The sequence below is a fragment of the Hevea brasiliensis genome, chromosome 13 (assembly GCF_030052815.1).
Source record: "Hevea brasiliensis isolate MT/VB/25A 57/8 chromosome 13, ASM3005281v1, whole genome shotgun sequence".
NCBI lineage: Eukaryota > Viridiplantae > Streptophyta > Magnoliopsida > Malpighiales > Euphorbiaceae > Hevea > Hevea brasiliensis.
Genome location: NC_079505.1, coordinates 89083427 through 89104406, shown reverse-complemented (window position 1 = coordinate 89104406; position 20980 = coordinate 89083427). Strand labels below are relative to the sequence as shown.

The 20980-nt window shown below is 29.6% G+C and overlaps 1 protein-coding gene across 3 annotated transcripts; it reads right to left on the bottom strand.

Moving 5' to 3' along the window:
* Positions 1 to 5233: 5233 nt before the first annotated feature.
* LOC110641213 (ABC transporter G family member 15) lies at positions 5234 to 11407 on the bottom strand. Of its 3 annotated transcripts, none has more exons than XM_021792854.2 (9): positions 10783 to 11405; positions 9284 to 9360; positions 8342 to 8803; positions 8012 to 8134; positions 7487 to 7618; positions 6787 to 7071; positions 6402 to 6674; positions 6195 to 6302; positions 5234 to 5792 (listed from the first exon to the last, which is right to left on the bottom strand). In XM_021792854.2, the coding sequence occupies exons 1-9, from the start codon at positions 11087 to 11089 to the stop codon at positions 5436 to 5438; spliced, it is 2124 nt and encodes a 707-aa protein (XP_021648546.2). In that variant the 5' UTR covers positions 11090 to 11405; the 3' UTR covers positions 5234 to 5435. The 3 variants fall into 3 exon arrangements, with proteins under 3 accessions (XP_021648546.2, XP_021648548.2, XP_021648547.2); XM_021792856.2 differs by having other exon boundaries at positions 9284 to 9356; positions 10783 to 10923; XM_021792855.2 differs by lacking the exon at positions 6402 to 6674 and having other exon boundaries at positions 10783 to 11407.
* Between the last annotated feature and the right edge of the window lie 9573 nt (positions 11408 to 20980).

Here is a 20980-nt window from a genome sequence, read left to right as displayed (position 1 = left end):
ACGCGCGGGAGAAGAAAAAGGAAAGGGGGCGGTTCGATTCGACCGGTCCGATCGGTCGGTTCGATTCGGCGGTTCGATTCGAAATACAAAATTTTGAATTTTACTCGCCTCGGGGAAAGCGAGGTCCAAAAATTCCGAAAAAATTTCATAAAACTCAGAAAAATACGTAGACTCCAAATATATTTTTAGTTTTGCCACGTGGTCTTTAAATAAATTTTTAAAAATCATCAAAGTTTATATTTTCGGAAAATCGAACCCGATTTTTAAAATCCGAAAAATCTCAAAAAAATTCCTAAAATTTAAATAAAATTTAAATATCAAAAATACTCATAATTAATAAAATTTTGGGGTGTTACAAAATTAGTAAAAAAAATATATACTATATAGTTAATATAATGGTTAATTATATCAAATATTATATATTCATTATATTCATACATACGTAACTAAATTGAAGTGAATATTTGCATATGTTTTATATAATCAATGACTAATAGCTAATAAAATAATTAATTATTAATATATCAAACAGCAAATTATTTATAAATAATTAATAACTATTAAAACAGTTAATAGTTATTAGAGTAATTAAGATCCTATTCAGTAATATTAATTTTTTTAATAGTCAACTGTTTTAATAACTTTTAGTCATTAAATATTAATTTTTAATTATTAATTATTTATATAATAATTTAAAATATAAATATTCGATAAAAATAATTTTTAAATTAATTATTAAATATAAAAATAATAATATTATCTTATTAATTTTTATTAAAATACTCTTTTAAATTTTAATAGAAGTGATAATTTTTTATAACTCATTATCTCAATAATTAAATATTACTTTAAATATTATATTATTAAATAATATAAATAAAAAAATAATATTTTAATTATAATTAAAATATTAAATAATATCTTAAAAGCGGTCGCCGAGACTAACAGGCCTTAATATTAGCCAACGGGGCTGAACTGGGAAAGTGAGTCATGTGGTGGCCAATTGAATTGAATGGCGATGACTTTCGTTCCATTACAGTACCCAACTTTGAGATGAGACATGTCCTCTCAATTAGACCCGTCATTGTCTAGATCAAATTAAAATTAATTTAAAATTAAATTATAATAATTAAATTTCAAAACTATATTGAAATGGATTGATTTAATTTGAGATTCAATAATCTTGAAATTTGGTGAGTCTTTAAATGGGATCACGTGAATGAAGCTTGCTCGACCACTAAAAGTGAGAGACGATTCCCCACTTAGCCCTTTGATTATTATTATTATTTTGGAAAAAGTTTAAGAGATTAAATAGATTCACATTAAACGTAAAGTAATAGAAATAGTGAAGTTATTTTATATATATATAAATTAAGTTATTTTATTAAAATATTTTTTAGATTATTTTTATGAGGAAATATAAAAAAAATTTAAATTTTAAATTATACCTATTATATTTATTATAATTATAAATTTCAATATAAATCAAAAGTTTCATTTACTTTCCCTCTATCTTCTTTTTTTTAATTAATGATTTTCTTTTTTTTTAAAACTAGGTTAACACATTTAAAAAAAATTATTTATGTAAATTAAAAAAAATAAAAAATAAAAAATATATTTTTATTTATTTAATTTTTTAATGTGTAAATTAATATTAAAAAGTACAATATATATTACTTTACTATAATTAACAAATAATCAAACTATATTTAAATTGATTAAATTAACTCAATTAAATTAATAATATAAATTAATTAAATTAATTTGATTAATGTATATATAATAATAAATAATTAATTAATATTATAATTTCAAATGAATTCAATTGACTTAATTAAAAAAAATATTTCATATAAATAAATTATATATTTTTACTCAATTGAATTAATTAAATGATTAATTCACTAAAATATATGATCAATCTAATATGTCACATATTTAATTGATTCAATTGACTGAAATATATATTAAATTGAATCATTTAAATGATAATTGGTATAGTTAATCCAAATATATATGAATAATGTAACATAATGTGACATGTTGCATACTCAATTGACTCAAAATATATATGGTCAGTTGATTTAATTGACTCAAAATATATATAATCAATTGATGTAATGTGACATGTTACATAATCAATTGATTCAATTTAATCAATTAAGGGCTAACAATAATCGTTACAATTGACTCAAAATATATATAGTCAATTAATTCAATTGATTCAATTGACTAAAAAAATATATGGTTAATTGACATAATATTACATGTTACATAATTAATTGACTCTATTTACTTAATTAATGGCTCAATTGATAAAAATATATAATCAATGTAATATGTCACATACTCAATTGATTCAATTAACTAAAATGTATATTTCGTTGAATCATTTAAATGATAATTGTCACAATTAACCTGAAATATATATGATTAATGTGACATTGTACATAATTAGTTTATTCAATTTACTCAATTAAATATTTAATTAACTAAAATATATGATTAATGTGATATGTCATATACTCAAAATAATTTGATTAATTTAAATATATATTTATTTAAATCAATTAAATAATAATTATTATAATTGACTCAAATATATATGATCAATGTGATATTACATATAATCAATTGATTAAATTAACTCAATTAAAAGCTCAATTGATTAAAATAAATTATTAGAGTGACATGTTACATACTCAAATTGATTCAATTTATTTAAATATATACTTAATTGAATTAGTTAAATGGTAATTTTCATAATTGGCTCAAATATATATAATTAATGTGATATGTCACATACTTAAATTGATTCAATTAACTCAAATATATATTCAATTAAATTATAATTTTTGCATTTGACTCAAATGTATATAACACACAATCAATTTGATTTAATTGACTCGATTAAAAACTTAATTGACTAAAATACATGATTAATGTGACATGCAACATACTTAAATTAATTCAATTGATTCCAATATATACATTCAATTAAATCAACTGAATTATAATTTCATAATTGACTTAAATATATATGATTAATGTGACATTGCACGTAATCAATTGATTCAACTGACTCAATTAAAATTTTAATTAACTAAAATATATAATCAATATGACATGTTAAATACTCAAATTGATTCTGCTGACTCAAATATATATTAAATTGAATCAATTAAATTATAATTTTTGTAATTGATACAATCAATGTAACATGTCACATGGTCAATTTATTTTATTGATTAAAATATATATTTAATTGAATTCATATAGATTCATCATATTTACTCAAATCAAACAAGCATATTAATTTATCTATCATTGTCTAATTCAATTTCGTATCATAGATCAAATTTAAATTGATTTTAAATTGAATAATAATTAATTAATTTAATTTAAATTAAAATCATTTTTATTTAAAAATCAAATAATTAAATTTAATTAAAGCCAGAAATTAAAATTAAAAGTGAGATGAATAATTTGATTTAATTAAAATTAATCTGGCCATATTTTTTTTAACTAAATTAGTTAAATTAAAGGGTAAAAAATTTGGCATATTGTAACTTACATGTTTTATGTAATATACATGATTTTTTTTCAATTGGTACAGAGTTGAGAAAAAAAAATAAAAAAGTCTCCAAACGATAAATATTGGCTAAGAGAAAATTGTTTCATCACAAATATCAGTAAAAAAAAAGTACATATGGGCTGTTCTATTTAAAGATTTAATAAAATAAAATTAAAATAAATTTTTAAAATTAGAATTTAAATATTAAGTATATATTATTAAAATTTAAATAATTATATATATTTTCTTCAACATGCAGAGAAAATAAATATAAAAAAAATTATTTTTTTATTTTTTTATTTTTTTAAAATGAAATTATAATTTATTATTATTTACTAAAAAAAATGATGTATTTGAAGGAAAAATATTGAATGAGGAAAGAGTAAATGATAGAGAAAAATTTAATCTTAAAAAACATAAAAGATAAATAAGATATTTTATGTTATTGAAAATTTTTTGATCCACGTTAATAATGAATCCACTTAATCCTCAATCATAATCTTATTATTATTATTTTTAAGATTAAATTCTAATATGCTCATAAAAATATATTGAGGTTAGGAATGATCATCTCTCTGTTTCGTCCTGCCTCATTAGTGGTCGAGCGAGTCTACTCTCGTAATTCATTGACGTGTCTCCCATCTAAGGGCTTATTACATCTCATAACTATTAGGTTTAAAATCAAAATTTTCTTTAAAATAAAATTAAAATTAACTATAAAATTTAATTAAAATCCAATCTAATCGAATCGAAATTGAAAAGGCTCCCCGATCTGATTTTGTCCCCTGATTATGAAATCAAAATCATTCCACTCCACTCTAATTAAAAATTTCCTATTTTCTTTTATATAATTAATTTTAGCTCTTCCAATTTTCTGAAGAAAACCCCACCAGCATAGCAGGTCGTCGATCGCGGCACAAAATGGAAAGCACACCGTTGAAATAGCTTGGACAGCTTGAAAAATTACTCAGCAGAGCAATTAGCACCACCCTGCATAGCTACAGTTTTGGTATAGCTATGGTTTAACAGCTTTTTCGATGGTATATTCGAATTGGAAAACCATATTTTTTTTTTCCTGCATAAGTACAGATACATTTTTATCTTTTAGATTTTTCTTTTTAAAAAAATTAAAATTAAATTATAATTAAAATAAAAAAATGAAAAAAATCAATCGCTTTCAACGCGGCCGACGGTGGCCAGCCCAGTTGGTATACGTGATAGCATCTTTTTGTTCTTTTGCATGGTATGGCCTTGCCATTAATCGTTTCAGGTGTACTCTGACAACGGAATTAATAGTTTAGACACTTGTACGTTAGAAGAAACATTGAATTCAATATTTTTTCTATCTACCTGTTTTTAATTTGCAAGATCCTTTACGAGAGCCGAAGCAACAACGGAGGCCAAAGTTGGCAATCAAGAGAAGCGGAACACGACGTCGTTCTGTGTCCAAAAACTATCTTATTCTTCTTACATCAAGCCGAGAAGACGAAAGCTCTAGGATAACTGTAAATGGGAATTTTTCGCAACTGTAGTATATTACAGCTGGTGTAGGAAAAAAATTTTCCTGAATCTCACTGACCCGTAGGCATGACCACAATTTGTTTGATCTGATGTGACAGAAATCAGAAAAGCTAGCCATGCATGCATAGACTAGTGCTGTGAGTCAGAATCGGGTAATGTCCCATTTATGCTGCTATTCATGATCTCAACTAGAAAGAATTGATATTTTTCCAACCGCGTAACAAGATTTGTCTCTCTGTGTGAGCAACAAACTACTAAATTACATAGATATTGTACTGTGATAACATGACAACCACCATAGCTTTTTTTTTTTTTTTTTTTTTGTTTCTCTTCAGTGCTTCTAGTTGAGCGGTGAGTTTAGACCCTCTTGAGAAGACAGAGAACGGAGAGTTTGGTGCCTCTTGGAATCAAAGGGTGGCATCTTCCTGAAGGAAGGCCTCTTTTCAAGTTTTTGCAAAGTTCTCTTTGAATAAAGATCCTTGACTATTGGTGAAGCTCTCTCTTTGAACTTGAGAACGACGAAGAACAGAATCCGAAAACATAGAAGAATCAGAAATATAGCAGATAAGTCCCACCACTTTGAATGATCTAGAGGAACTCCAAATACATTTGTGATGATAAATTCCCCTGAGATTTTAGGTTCACCAGGCACTAGAGGTTCAAATTCTAGGCCAAGGAAATCATTCTTGTAGGCACCCTGCATTTTTAATAACAGCAATGAAATTAAAAACTAGAATGTAATCATTAATTAAAACTTGAATGTAATATGTGATTTTCTTTCTTCATTTTTTATTTTTTTAAATCCAGCTGCTGTACTCGTTTTATGGCAGGCCTTTGCTTAATCAAGTTCCAGTGAAGATTAAGCTACACATATAACTACAGCTAGACTAAAAATTCCATGTTCCTCAGCTGTGTCAAGTAACACCATATAAGTATTGTTGTCGATGGTTCTTGCAATGCTTTTGCTTGCAACCTGAGGAGCATCAAGAAGGTTTCTGTATTTTTTTTCAACCTCTATGTGAAAGTTGTCACTCAAACTTAGACTAACTTGCTTTTTTTTTTTTTTTTTTTTTATCTCATATGAACTTCACAGAATTACCTGAAGTCCCCATGCTCCATAATTGATATATGAAACTGGGTAGCGCCAGAATGGTTTGGGAAGATCAGGCAGCAATCGAAAGAAGCCAGACGTCATCATCATGATTCCCTACATGAATGACAAAAATGAAGACTCTGTTTAGATAGAATCAGGTAATCAAATTATAAAATAAGCTTCAAAAAATTTCTTAAATTATTTTGATCTTACAATGATTCCAGCCCCAGTAACAAGTCCCATTAAGAAATTGGGAACCAATGAAGCTACAACCATCATCAGGCTCTCTATAACAGAAATGCAGGCAAAGATATTGAGACAGAAAAATGCATAATGAGAAAATCCTGATCGAAATTTCACCAAGTAAAAACATATAGTCCCGCTGGCAAGTGCAATTGCAACCAAGAATGGGAAAGAAGAGAAGTAGTTGGACAAGATGAACACTGTAACTCCATAGTACCCATTAAGCTTTTCTCGATAAAAGATCTGACTTATAGAAAAGATCAAGGTATTAGCATCTCAAAACTAACAGGTTTCTGTCACCATCAGGGGTTTTTATTTTGTTTAAAATCAGATCACATATAAATGACATCATTACCTTCATTTCTTCAATGAAAGATGGAAAGCCTCCAATAGACATAAATGTCATGAAGCCAGTTATAAATCCACCGCAGGCCACCCTAGCCAAGATTGCAGTATAGCCATATCCAACATCATGATAGACAGTACCAACACAAATAGAAACAATTATGTAGATTGCTATCCTTGCCCAGTAATATCCCACATCCCTGGACATGTTCAGAAACGATCTTCTGGTCAGTGTTGAAAGTTGCTTCCACCTAGTTGCCTGACTCCCACCTTCTGTTTCAATTTCTAGTCCTTTCTGTATGATTTTTTGAACCAGTGTTATGGTTATCCAAAAGGGAAGTAGCTTTTAAAATGTTGCTGCCAAAAAGTGCTTTCACCAAAAGTGCCATTGAAGTTTGTTTATCTTAGAGTGTATCGCTTAATATGTATGGCAAAATTCATTATTACTTGTCATGTTGCAGATAGCCAATAAAACTGAAACTTGTTGGAAGAGAAACACTTTCTTTCTTAGAACTTATAATTTTGCAACGTACAGGCTAAAGAACTTTGAACATTTGTGGGTGTCAAAAGCAAGTATGAAAAGTAGCAGAAAACAGCAGTACTATATCCCATTTTGGATTAGCCTCAAATTTGATAAAATAGTATCCAAGAAACATTTTAAGTATCAGAAAAAGAAAAGGAGATTAAAACTGTGAAAAGCTGTTGCTTACAACGGCTGATATCTCTTTAATCCTAGCTTTTGCCCTTCTTGCGTAGTTTGAGCACCTATATTTCTCAATAAGCCTTGCTTTGATCTCTGCTGTTGCCATATTCATCAAAGGATCTGATGTTGTCGGGACATCCTATAATTAAGACAGAAAGGTTATATTTAATAAAATGGTACATATAGTAAAAACAAACGAAAAGTGATTCAAATGGCTGAGGTGGACAATTAAAGCGTCAATATGATTGCACTGAAGATGCTGGAAGTTCCAAAGTTCAAGCAACTTGCTGTTTTTAAAAGAAAAAAAGTTATCAAAGCTGTATTTTGCATGTATTTGAAGTGTTGACAGTTTAGCTATATGAAGTGAGATGAGAAGTTGTCAAAGGGGTTCAATATCTGTTTACTGAAAATATTGATGAAATGAGATACCAAGAAACACTGCAACAGTGCAAATTACAACCAACTTGTAACTAATGAAAAGAATTGCTAATCAAATATCAACTGAAAAACTTTTCTTGGAACTGATACATACACGAATTCTATGAGATCCCTTTAGTGTGGCTGCTACAGCATCAAAGTCTGAATTTATACAACGAAGGAAGTGATCAGATGGATTCCTTCTCTTTGGACAAGGAAAACCAGCCTCAGCGAAGAACTGTAAAAAGCAACACTAAAATTAGTTATTGCAATGAGCCAATTTGAGTATGATTTTCATACCTAGATATCAACAAAATTAAAAACATCAGTAATACATGAAAAAAATTTTACCAGTTTAGACATAAAAATAATTGATCCTTGGAAAGTTTAAAGGTTATGAATTTTTTTTTTTAATTTTTTTCTTAAAAAAAAAAGGGTTCCATACCTCTATAGCCATCTTTGATTCTCCAAAGTAAACAGTTTCACCTCCAGATAGTAGGAACAGATCATCAAAGAGTGCAAACACTTCGCTACTTGGCTGGTGAATTGAAGAGATAACCATCCTTCCGTCACGAGCTATATTTCTAAGAGTTTGGATTACAAAGAAAGCTGATGCACTGTCAAGGCCACTCGTAGGTTCATCAAGAAACAATAGACGTGGCGTTGTGAGGATTTCCAGTGCAATACTAAGTCTCTTCTTTTCACCACCACTTATGCCTCTTAAATGCCAGTTTCCAATCAGCCTATCAGCACAGTCTTGGAGACCCATTTCCGAGATTGTTCCTTCTACAGCATCAGCAATCTCTTCTTTGGTCAAGGTAGTTGGAAACCTCAAATTTGCTGAATATGTAATGGTTTCTCTGACTGTAAGAGTTCCTAATAATACGTCTTCTTGTGTCACATAAGCCTGAAACTCAACATTAAAAAATATGTGATGAATATGATAATTTGGGCTAAAATCACACTGATGATATCAGTAAGAGACCTTTAGATCATAGAGATAGTTGTTAGATTCATTTTGATTTCAAGGCCACCATACTCTTATGCTTAATATGTTAGATTTTCCTGGACACACAATTTCCATTGAAAAATAACTCAACAATTGCAGTATTTCATTTAAAATAGAGGAAAATCAGAAGTTGACAGATACATATAGGAACACATATATAGTTCAATTATCCACCAGCAGTTGAATTTCACTTCAAACAGCAATTAATAACGGGTAGATGATCTCATGTGCATAACTCAGATATAAACAATACAGCTATAAGAGAACTGATATTTATCTGCAATCTTTATCAGCTTTCAACCAATAAAATTTCACATTCGAATGTAATTTTCTGATTCAGTTGGATTTAAAATTACATTTTCTGCAGACAATACTTACAACACCAGAGTCAAACCTCCTCTTCTTCCCATTGAAAAGAACATTTCCAGTCATTATCACTTTTCTTGAGAGTCTACCTGTGGCGAAGAATTCATTTAGTGAAAAATTTATGAAAGGCAACATTCAGAAAACTAGCAACATGGCAAAAAAAGAAAAGCATAATATTTGACCTCCGATGTAATCTTTACAGTCAACATGCAGGAATTATAACTAAAATAGTACATTGTTACTAGAATTACAACTTGCTAAGAAATCCTTTTGAAAAAGATTTGACCACAAGAAAAAGTAAGTATAATTGAATCTCCAAAATCAGAATTCTTGGCATTATCAGTAGCAATTACAGTTTGTTTTTTTATTCCCCTTGCTGAAGACCAACTGATGCATAATGCCAATCCAACTTAGTCATTAATAACTTTTACAAAGGAAAGCAAGTAAATTTGACAAAATAAATTAGGCAAGACAAAATTGACTAAATTTAGTGGTGCAAACTTTTTGTTGATTAGTCATCCAATATCGTTCCTTAGCATTGGTTTAATATACATGATATAACAATTTCAAAGCAATAATTAATTCATTCAAACATAAGATTCCTTCTTTTTTAGTGTCCCTTGTTCTTTCTTATGTCACTTTACCAGGTTTTTTTACTTAGCTTGATCTATTGATTCGGGTTATTTTTGGACCTTTTAAGCTAAGGTTTTCCTCATTTTTAATATATTCTATTTAAAAAAAAAAAAATCATTCAAACACAGCACAACCAATATATCAGGTCAGGCACTATGACTTCTGCCTTTGTAAACTAGCTAGAGCATTGGAAACTGAGAGGCAAGGGAAAGAAGGTTGACACTGTGCTTCCAAGTCCTATCTCCTAATGGTGGTAACTAATTTTTTTCTTCTTTTTTTTTTAATCAAATACTCAGGGATCAGAGGAGGCCATGTGTTCCCAGCTTCACTCAGAGAATAAATCAATTATCTAGCATGTAAATGAATTTTTCTTTCCTTGTCAATTATGCCATAAAGAGTTGCATCATAAATTAGTGGGCCATCTGGGATAATATGAACGAGCAGTCACCCGTTGGCAGTCAGATATAATTCTAACAGGCCATATGGCCATGCTCATGCCTCTCCTTCAAAGAGATGCTGCATAAATGCTACTTAATTAGCTAAACACCATGAGAGATCCTCTCTCGTTCCCTAAACTTTTCCATTTCAAGTGTTGAGTGGGATTCAATTGGATTTATCCTGAGATGAGTTAGTTTGCTTGATCTAATCTTAAAAGATCCAATCGGAAGAAACTTTTTGGGTAGAAAAAAATTGGTCTAAGTAGTACAAAATATGGAAATTGAAGCCAAATTAACTTGGAAACCTGAATAAAAGAATGCCCATAATCAGTAATTGGTCGCAAGAAAACGATCAAATAGAAACTTAAATTATTTAATCGCTGAATGAGCAAAGAGATCAAACATTTGTGCATGGAAGCGACAAAGGGAAACCATATATACCTGCTAGTGAATCAAGAAGTGTGGATTTTCCAGACCCGGAAGGACCCATAATAGCCATGATTCTTCCAGGCTCAGCAAACCCACAAAGCCCTTGAAGCAACCTCTTTGTTGGACCATTTCCAAAATTTGGCAAAACCACAGTAAGATTCTCCCACACTAAATATGTTCCCCTTTCCAGTCCACCGACTGAGACTGCATTACTTTGATACGTGCTACTGCTACTATCACCACCGCCAGCACCACCCCCATTGGTGCTAACATCATCACTCTGGGTGCCATAACTACTAGTTGCCACCTCAATCTCCATTATGAAACAATCATAAATTAATTCAGAATTGTATCAGAATGAGAATAAATAACACAAAAAGGAAAGAGAAAAGGGAAGGAACAGGGCAATATAAGTTGAACTTTCTTGGAAGACTATTGGACAGCCAGCTATAGATCACAACAAACACCAAACAACTAATTAACCATGAATGCAAAATCATAAACGAAAAAAGAACTATGGCAAAGAGACGTAGAGAGAAGGAAAGGAAGAGAGTTAATGGTGTGGGTATCTGAAACGGATAGGCATGTATTGATATCGGTGGGAAGTAAGGGCAATAAATGTATTTGAATGATATGAATGGTAATGGCACCATTTTCCTTCGTTCATGTCGTTTTTATCAATGGATGGTTTCTTGTCAACTTCCACAACTCCTTTCTACCAATATTAAATGTTATGTCGGTTTAGTGAGATACTTATAGAAAATAAAAAATATATAATATATTCTAAAATCCATTTCAATGAAAATTTCAATACCCCCATAAATCATATCAAAAAAACGACTTTTTATATTATTATTATATTTATTTTCTTGGGTTCTCAATCATTTTTCAAATTTATAAAACAAAAATTAAATTATAGCAATTGATGCTGCCGTGAGTCATGTCCAATTGAAGTGTCAAGCAAGTTTGAAAACAAAGAAAATAGTAAAGCTTGGTGATCTAATGATTAGCTATCCTCATGTTTAAATAATTAGTGTTTAATTTAAAGAGAATTTAAAAGAATTCAGTATCAAAAATTAATATTTATTTTTTATATTTATAAATTAAAGATTAAGTGTTCATTGTAATTATGAATCCCAGAATATCTAACTAATGTCCTAAGATTTTTTTTTTAAATATTTAATATTATCATTAATTAATATAACGAATACTTAGTATGATTGCTGTTCGACTTATTGAGTGAGCGTCTCTACTTATTCTTTTATGTTTGTTTGACTATATCTATCCGAACAATTTTTTGCTCGATCTGAACCACAGGTGTTATTTTGATCGATTTAGCTAGCTTGGGTTTCATCAATTTGATATAGATATTTTTGTTAACTCTTTTTCTTATTTTAATTTTTTGATTGAGTATTGACGCTTTGATGTGTTGAATTATTCGATCGAGCGTTAATTTTTTGATTTGATTTTAAGCAAACAGTATTAAGAATATAAAAAAATTATAAATATAAATTTAGAAATAAACTACTATACATTTAATATTATTGATAGTGTTGTTGAAGAGAGGGAACAATTTGCAGAAAACATTTGGTACTAAATTAAAAAGTTAAAATTGAAGTATATAATAAACATTGAAAAAAAAAATCATTATTTGGAAGGTATAATTATTTTTCCTTATTTCAATTAAAGGACAGGTCTATATTCTATACTTTTTTGCGTTCAAGACCATGCTTGACCTTTTCTGGTTGTTGCTCATTGAATCTTCCTTCTTTATTCTCCCTATTCAAAACTTCAAATGGTTTATCTCTCTCTCTCTAAGTGGAGGCACGCTTAATTCTATCTTATAATTTCTGTAAATATGTTTAATTAAAAATTATAATCAATCCATAAAAAAAGTAATTCTTATTTTATGTACAATAAAAATAATTTAACTTAAACTGTTCAATTCAATTTAATATATCTGCCGCTTTTAATTAAAAAAATATTTGACTTGATAATTTTTTTTTTTACTTATAACTTAAAATATATTTTTTTAATTTATAAATTAATTTAGAAATAAATAATTAATTATTTAATAAAACTATTTAAAATTAACTTTCAAACGTTTTAAGTTTTTTTTTTTTCCTGTTAAAATGTATTTAAAAGGAATTTATTAAAATAACAAAAAAAGATATAGTATTTATAACACCTCTCTCCCGTCTACAGTGTAGTCGAATAAAGCGTGTTATATTAAGTGCCGGGGTACCCTATCCTGTCTTATCATTTACAATATTAATTTAATATCTATTTAATTTTATTATCTCACTTGTAAAAATTTTTTTTATCCCATCTTATTTTTATGGAGACTCAGACAGAGTCCTCTCTGTACTATTATGGCATGGTGGGTTTCATGTTACTTGTTAAAACAATTCATATCCTTTACATCTATTCATTCATCATATTATTCCTCATGCTCATATCAACTTTCAAGAAAATAAAATACTACATTTCATTCGTATAAAATTAAGTATAATATTTACAATTTATATACAATCTAAAAATGATTTACATCATTTAATTACATACAATACCAAAATACAAAATATAATATGTACATGAACCCTACCAAAATGGCTGATGAGGTGACAATTTACACTGTAGCAGATCTGCTCAAGTCCTGTCTAGGCTCTACTGCTGTTGCTGTGGATCTCCTGTACCTACGCGATGGAAAAACTAATGCACTAAGCATAACGCTTAATGGTGCATATATAAAGAAAAATAACTAAACAATTTAAAATAATTATTTTAAGTATAACCTTATAAAGTAACATACAATTATATGAATTTACAGTCTTTTTACTTGTTTATCAAACTTTGAAAGCAATTAAATAAATCGGGATCTTTTTATTCATGTAATTTATATTCGGTCTTATATAATTTATATTAATGGTTCTCTCATGTACTTGTTTAAATTTAAACTTTTATTTCTCATAACCGTACTCAAGTAACCTATGACAGACTATAAAGACTGGATACACGGGAGTATACTAGTTAAACATCCGTATGTCCACCCAGTATACAACGGTCATATCAGGCACAATGCCAGCGGGCAGACATAAGCTAGTGATAATGAAAATGGGCACTATGGTCATCGGGTAGGCATAAAGCTAGTAGAACAATCATCTTAGACATATGTTATCTATCAATGATTATCCCTGTGGGCATTACTGCAATATGTAGTCCCTAATTGGTATACCAATCGATTCAAACTATATAAATGAGTCTAGGCATACTCTGGGCAAAATAATATTATTTAATATTCATAATTTCATTGATTCATGTCATTTTCATGCTTAGCAAGTTATTGTAATTTATTTCATCTCATATGCCAAATCATATTAGGAACCTTTCTCAAGGTACAAGTTTAATATCTTAGATTCACCTAGCCATTTGGCCAAGATATGACCCTTATTTGGCTACACTTCTTTCATGGAAGTTGTTTCTTTATGTCTTGTCTTTGTTTTTCCTTTTTAAATCATGTTAATTGGGTTTTTAGAACTCAAGTTATGGTCAAATAATCATAACTGGTTCACTGTATCTTTCTGGGTCAAGAATTAGGCAGATTCTAGAGTCTGTCTTGGTCTAATTAATTGAATATGTTACAGTCATTTTTAGGCTTAATATTCTCTATAAAAGTTATTACCCTATGTCTTATGGTCCCTCAGAAATTTTAATTACAATTTTTCAAATTTTATAGAATTAGTTATGGCCAAATCACTGGCCTAGACTCAGGTACCCTATGTCCTCAGGGTTCAGGTTCAGGTAAGTAATTTTGACCTCCATTTTAGGATTCTTATGTTCATAATTTGAGGACCATATCTAAAACAAAATTGGAGCACTGTTTCTTAGGGTTCCAGATTAGTATGGCTCACTCTAATTTGAGTTTTCTAGTGGGAGATATGGCTAAATGAGCGTTCTAGGGTCAAATGCTCCCTTAGGAAATTTCCAGAATTCACACATTGACTTAACCTAGTCAATTGACCTAGTTCCCTAGGTTCCTGGTTTTGGTCAAATCATCAATGTTGTAGATCTATGTCTTGTGGAAATTTAGTCACTGGTTTCATAGAATTTGAATTTTTGTAGGCCAAGTTATGGCCATTTTGCCAAAACTAGTAAGGTGAGCTTTAGTCCAGAAAATTCTGGACAGAATGGTTCTGGTTAGTTTGGTGATCTCACTTGGGCCAGCAATTTCATTTGGTTAGGAGCATTTTTGGATTGGGTGTTCTTAATGAAAGTTGTAGTCCTATGTCTAAACTTTCCGACGATATGAAATTTAGGTCATTTGGACCTATCTAGAGGGAGTTATGGGCAAATAAACATATACTGTTCATTTGATCATTTTTCTGGATTTAGTGTATGGATATCCGGATTGGGGCAGTAAATTGGTCAAGATTTGGACAGAATTTGAGCATGATTTCTTTAGGAAAAATGGGGTATTTTGAGTCTAGTTTTACCTCCAATTGGCCTCATACCAATTGGAGTCACACAATTTCAGTTATAACTCAAACAAGACACTGGACTCATAGGTTCGAATTTCCTACAAAGAACATACACTCCTTATATTCATTCCTCCTTACTCCCAAACTATAATTTGTCATTCATAGCACTTCAATTAGGCAACAATAGTCTCAACAACATCAATTACAAGCCAAATTACAAAACCCCCATTTCAAGATCAAAACCTAATTTCAAAATTTCCCAAATCACACATACACTTATGTAAACAGATTCTAACACTTTTAATATTGTTAATCCACTTCCCTAACCAATTTAAAACCAATAAAACCATCAATTTCATACTTCATCTAGGGCTGTCGAAATTCAAGAGTTTCTTTCCTCAAGGTTTGTTTGTTTTTTTTTTTTTAATTTCATGAAATTTATACTTAGCTAAATATGCTTTTTATGTTTAATGAAGAGATAGAGAGATGGATTAGTGAACTAACCTCACTTGGTGACTTGATAACTTCACTTCTACCCCTTCTTTTTACTATCAATGGCTTCCTTATGAGATGGGGAGAAATTTTAGTGAAAGCCAATTAGGGTTTTAAGGTGAGAAAAGCTTAAGAAAATAAGCTTAAAATAAAAGAAAAATGGTGGATTTAGTTAAGGGAGCTACGGCCATGGAGTGTAGAAGAAGAAGAAGTGTTATTTTTATTTCATTTTAAGTCTTTTTAAATACATAATTATCTCCTCTTATTTGTTTGTTGAATTTCCATTGGCTACAAATTTTAAATGATGTCATATGACATCATAAATATAAAGTAATAATTTTTTTTCTCTCTTTTCTTTTCTTTTCTTTTCTGATTTTCTTATTTTCTTTAACAAAATTTATCATTTAAATTTATTTTTGGTATTTTTAATCTATTTTATTTTAATTGACATTTAGGTCAAATTTTAACTCTAGGGTTAAAATGACCAAAATGCCCTCCGTTGTGCTTATCGGTCATTTTTTGTCCATACTGATAAATAAATTCCCCTGAATTTTCTTTGACATTTTTAATGCCATTTTTACCTCAGTAACCCTTAAATTAAGTCCCGAAAATTATCTCTTGGGATTCCTCACGGGTCTGGGGTAGGTAGGGGTGTGCAAACGGTCGGTTCGGTTCCGAACCGAACCGAACCGATAAAATCAAAAATCGAAAATTAAAAATTTTAAAAATCGAACCGAACCGATTGATAAGAGAAAATCGAATCGAATTGAACCGATAAATATCAGTTCGGTTCGGTTTTAAACCGATCAAACCGAAATTTATAAAATTTCATATTTTTAACATTAAATCTAAATAATAAAAACATAAAAACAAAAAAAATTAGAAATCAAAACTCAAAAATCTTAAGGTTCGGTTCGGTTTGATTCGGTTCGATTCAATTTGGTTCAATTTTTTTATTTCTTATATATATTAATAATTTTGGTTCGGTTCGATTTTTTTGATTTTTTTATGAAAATAACCGAAACGATTAATCCGAAATTATCAAAATTATAAACCGAACCGATTAAATTTTAAAACCGAACCGATTAAACCGAATTAATCGATTCGGTTCGATTTTTCGGTTTAAACCGAAAACTGCACACCCCTAGGGGTAGGTTTTTATCTTTACCGATACTTCCCCGTACGATCACCCATCGCTGCGGTTCTGGCTCATTTAACCTAATTATATTTCATTTCTTTTATTTTTCTTAATTTTTCTTAGTCTTTATTCAGTCAATTTATGCCTCCTCACTCTAGTTTGAGTGTAGTTCCAGACATCCTAATTGTCCGAACAGACGTTAGTCGTCGGAACAGTAGAATGTACAGACTACCTAAAGTGAGGGTGTTACAATTCTCCCCCTCTAATAAAAATTTTGTCATCGAAATTTACCCGGTGTAAATAGTCGAGGAACAGTAGAAATTTACCCTTGTCTCCTTAGTCTATCTTATTAAATCTAGCTCTATAATCTCATCCTCAACTAGTTCTGCACTTATTTACTTTCACCTTGTATACAGAGTCTATCATTACATATACTAAAGTATTATAAAAAGAGAATATACCTCTGACAGTATCTACTGGATCTAGCTCCTCCTGTGCCCTCATAGCGTATACACGAGGGGCTACTCAGGCCTCAAGTCGCTCAATCGTCTCTGAAGCTGGTCTCTGTGAGGTACCCGTCACCCTTGGCCTCATAGGTCGTCTACCCCTCTTAGCTGCGGGGGTAGATCTCTTAGTCGGTGGTGGGGCAATGGAAACACTCCTATGGGGACAATTCTGTAGGAAATGATTAGTAGCTCCACATCTGAAGCATCCCCCGGTCAACAACCGGCACTCTCCTCGGTGCCTCCTCTCACAGTAGGTGTATAATGGTATGGAGGTTAATCCCTCTACTGCAGTGCCTGGAGAACTCCCCACTGATGCTCTGGACTGTCCTCCTCTCTGTGTAAACTGAGACCTCTATTTCTGGCCCTGGCCTGGTGAACCCTTAGGCCTTTTACCCTTAGAAACTGGTGTACTAGACTGACCTTGCCCAAAACTCCTCTTTCGTTGTCTATCTCTCTAGGTTTGTTCATCATTTCGTACTCTTTCTACATTTAGAGCTGCAACCACTAACTTAAAGAAGTCAGTATACTCATGTGCCATCACTATAAGTCTAATATTGTCGTTCAGTCCATCCTCAAACTTACGGCACCTATCTGCCTCTGAAGGTATTATCTCCTGGGCATATCTACCTAGTCTCACAAATTCTCTTTTATACTCAGAGACTGTGAGCTGCCTCTGCCTCAGGGTCAGAAACTCTCTCCTTCTAGCCTCTAAGTATATATGACTAATATACTTCTTCTTGAACTCAGTCAAGAAGAAATCCCAAGTAAGTGTTGTTGGCTGCACTGCTCTAAACACGGTATCCCACCATTGGTAGGCTTCCTCCTGTAGGAGTGATAGAGCATACTCCAGCTGCTGCTCTGGTGTGCAATGTAGCTGCTTCAACACTCTCTCAGTCCGCTCTAGCCAATGCTCAGCAGCAACTTGGTCATCTTCCTTTTTACCCATAAAGTAGACGGCCCCATATTTTCTCAGTTTCTCTAGTAGGGACAGCTATACTAGTTGTGGCTGTGGCTGCAGCTGTGGCTGTGGAATAGCCTCGGTAAACTGGCGGAGCATCTGGGTCATCTGCTCCAAGAATGCCTGCTGTGCTCTACCCGCAGCACCATGTGATGACTCCTTTCTCTTGTCTCGCTCCTGACTAGGAGTAGGTATATGACTGCCAACCTCCTCCTCCTCCAGTTTATAAGACCCTTGCTTTGAAGGATCAGACTCTATCAATCCTATAAAACAGACAAAGAATAGATCTGCATTAGTGTCACCCTGACTCCTAAATAAGGGCTCATGCATGTTATGCACACTATATCTTTTCTATCTACCTATGCCTAGAAACACCTAAACTTTTGCTCTGATACCAATAAATGTAACACCTCTCTCCCGTCTACAGTGTAGTCGAGTAAGGCGTGCTACATTTGGTGCCGAAGCACTCTATCCTGTCTTATTATTTACAATATTAATTTAATGTCCATTTAATTTTATTATCTCACTTGTAGATTTTTTTTTAAGTCTTTTTAAATACATAATTATCTCCTCTTGTTTGTTTGTTGAATTTCCATTGGTTACAAATTTTAAATGATGTCATATGACATCATAAATATAAAGTAATAATTTTTTTTTATCTCTTTTCTGATTTTCTTATTTTCTTTTACAAAATTTATCATTTAAATTTATTTTTGGTATTTTTAATCTATTTTATTTTAATTGACATTTAGGTCAAATTTTAATTATGGGGTTAAAATGACCAAAATGCCCTTCGTTGTGCTCATCTGTCATTTTTTGTCTGTACCAATAAATAAATTCCCCTGAATTTTCTTTGACATTTTTAATGTCATTTTTACCTCAGTAACCCTTAAATTAAGTCCTGAAAATTATCTCTAGGGATTTCTCACGGGTCTTGGGTTAATATCTGTCTTTACCGATACTTTCTCATACTATCACCCATCGCTGTGGTTTCGGCTCATTTAACCTAATTGTATTTTATTTCTTTTATTTTTCCTTAATTTTTCTTAGTCTTTATTCAGTCAATTTATGTCTCCTTACTCTAGTTTGAGTGTAGTTCTAAATATCCTAGTTGTCTGAACAGACATTAATTGTCGAAATAGTAAAATGTATATACTACCTAAAGCGAGGACGTTACAGTATTGAGTGTTATGTTGTTAAGATAAGGATAGTTTTCATATTTTTAAAAATAATTAATCGCTATTGGATTAATTTTTTAAATTTTATTTTTTTGAAATGAAAAATATTTGATTTTGATTTAAAATCAAATTAAATTAGCCAATTTTGATATTCTGATCGATTAAATTTTGGCTGATTTTAAATTAATTTTAATTTTACATTAAATTAATTTAATTTCAAATCCAACCATTTAATTTATTTGATTTTATATTCTATCCTTTAACTTTTTCATTTTTCTCCTACGTGAGTTCTCATGAAATTTTGTAGTCAGAATTGTATGGATTTCTTTACCACATTAGTCAGTTAATAAAAACAACCCAATAATACCCATCTACAAATATATTTAATAAAAAATCTTTAATTATTTACCTCTTTTCTTATTAAGTCAACATGAGAAGCTCCAAAACCATCAAAGGTTCCATATATAAAGTGCTTCTTCGGTTTGCATATTATAATTAAAATCAGTATCATAATTAGAGTTGAGGGAAATTAAAAATGAAATGATAAATTTTTATTTATATTTAGTTTATTATAAAATTAAAATTAGATTTATTTTTAAAGTGTTTAATTTATATATATAAATTATAGAATTGGAACTAAATTTATTTTGTACTTAATAAAAATCGATTTAAAATTATTTTTTTATATTTTTACTTTTTAATTTTAATTATTATAAGAGAATATAAAATAATAGTTTTTATATTTTTTTAATTTAAATCAATTATAATTATTTTATTTTATTTAATTATAAGTAAAAAAATAATATATTCTATCTTTTTACTTTAAATAATTAAAGTTAATTATATTTAAATTTTTTATTTTAATCGATTACATGAAAATAAAAAAATTATATTTTATTGTGTTTCATTCTATTTAGCATAATTAATTATAATTATACTGTTTAATTTTAATAATTTATATGAAAATATAAAAATAATAATTTTATATTTTAATTATTGTTATAATTATTTTATGTTTATTTTAATTATAATTATAATTATAATTATAATTTTCTTTGTTATTATAATTATTTTAATTTTACAATAATAATTATAATTATAATTTTTAATTAATTAGTTAAATATAAAAATATTATTTTTATATTTTTATTTTAATTAATAATATAAAAATATAAAAATTAAAATATTTCAATAAATATATGGATAACATAAAGCATTTAACTTTTGACAAGATAATAATTTCTATTGGTGTGTTTTGATTTTCAAATTAAAAAGGAAAATAATGATTCCCTTAATTATAAGAATCGAATTACCTAAATTACAAAAATAAGAATTAAAAAAATTAAATTTCCAAATACTTATAAAAGAACTTATTCTATTTCTAAGTCAATATTTACTAACCCAAACGAGTCAAAGTTTAAACGAATACCTCTCGAACATAAAGATTAAAGGGAATTAAC

Excerpts from the sequence above, each read along its gene's own strand:
- LOC110641213 (XM_021792854.2), bottom strand. The coding sequence starts at position 11,089 with ATGGAGATTGAGGTGGCAACTAGTAGTTATGGCACCCAGAGTGATGAT. Across the intron at positions 7,072-7,486 it reads TTAAAGAGATATCAGCCGTT|AAAGGACTAGAAATTGAAAC; the intron begins GTAAGCAACAGC and ends AAAATCATACAG. Across the intron at positions 5,793-6,194 it reads ATGGAGCATGGGGACTTCAG|GGTGCCTACAAGAATGATTT; the intron begins GTAATTCTGTGA and ends TTAAAAATGCAG.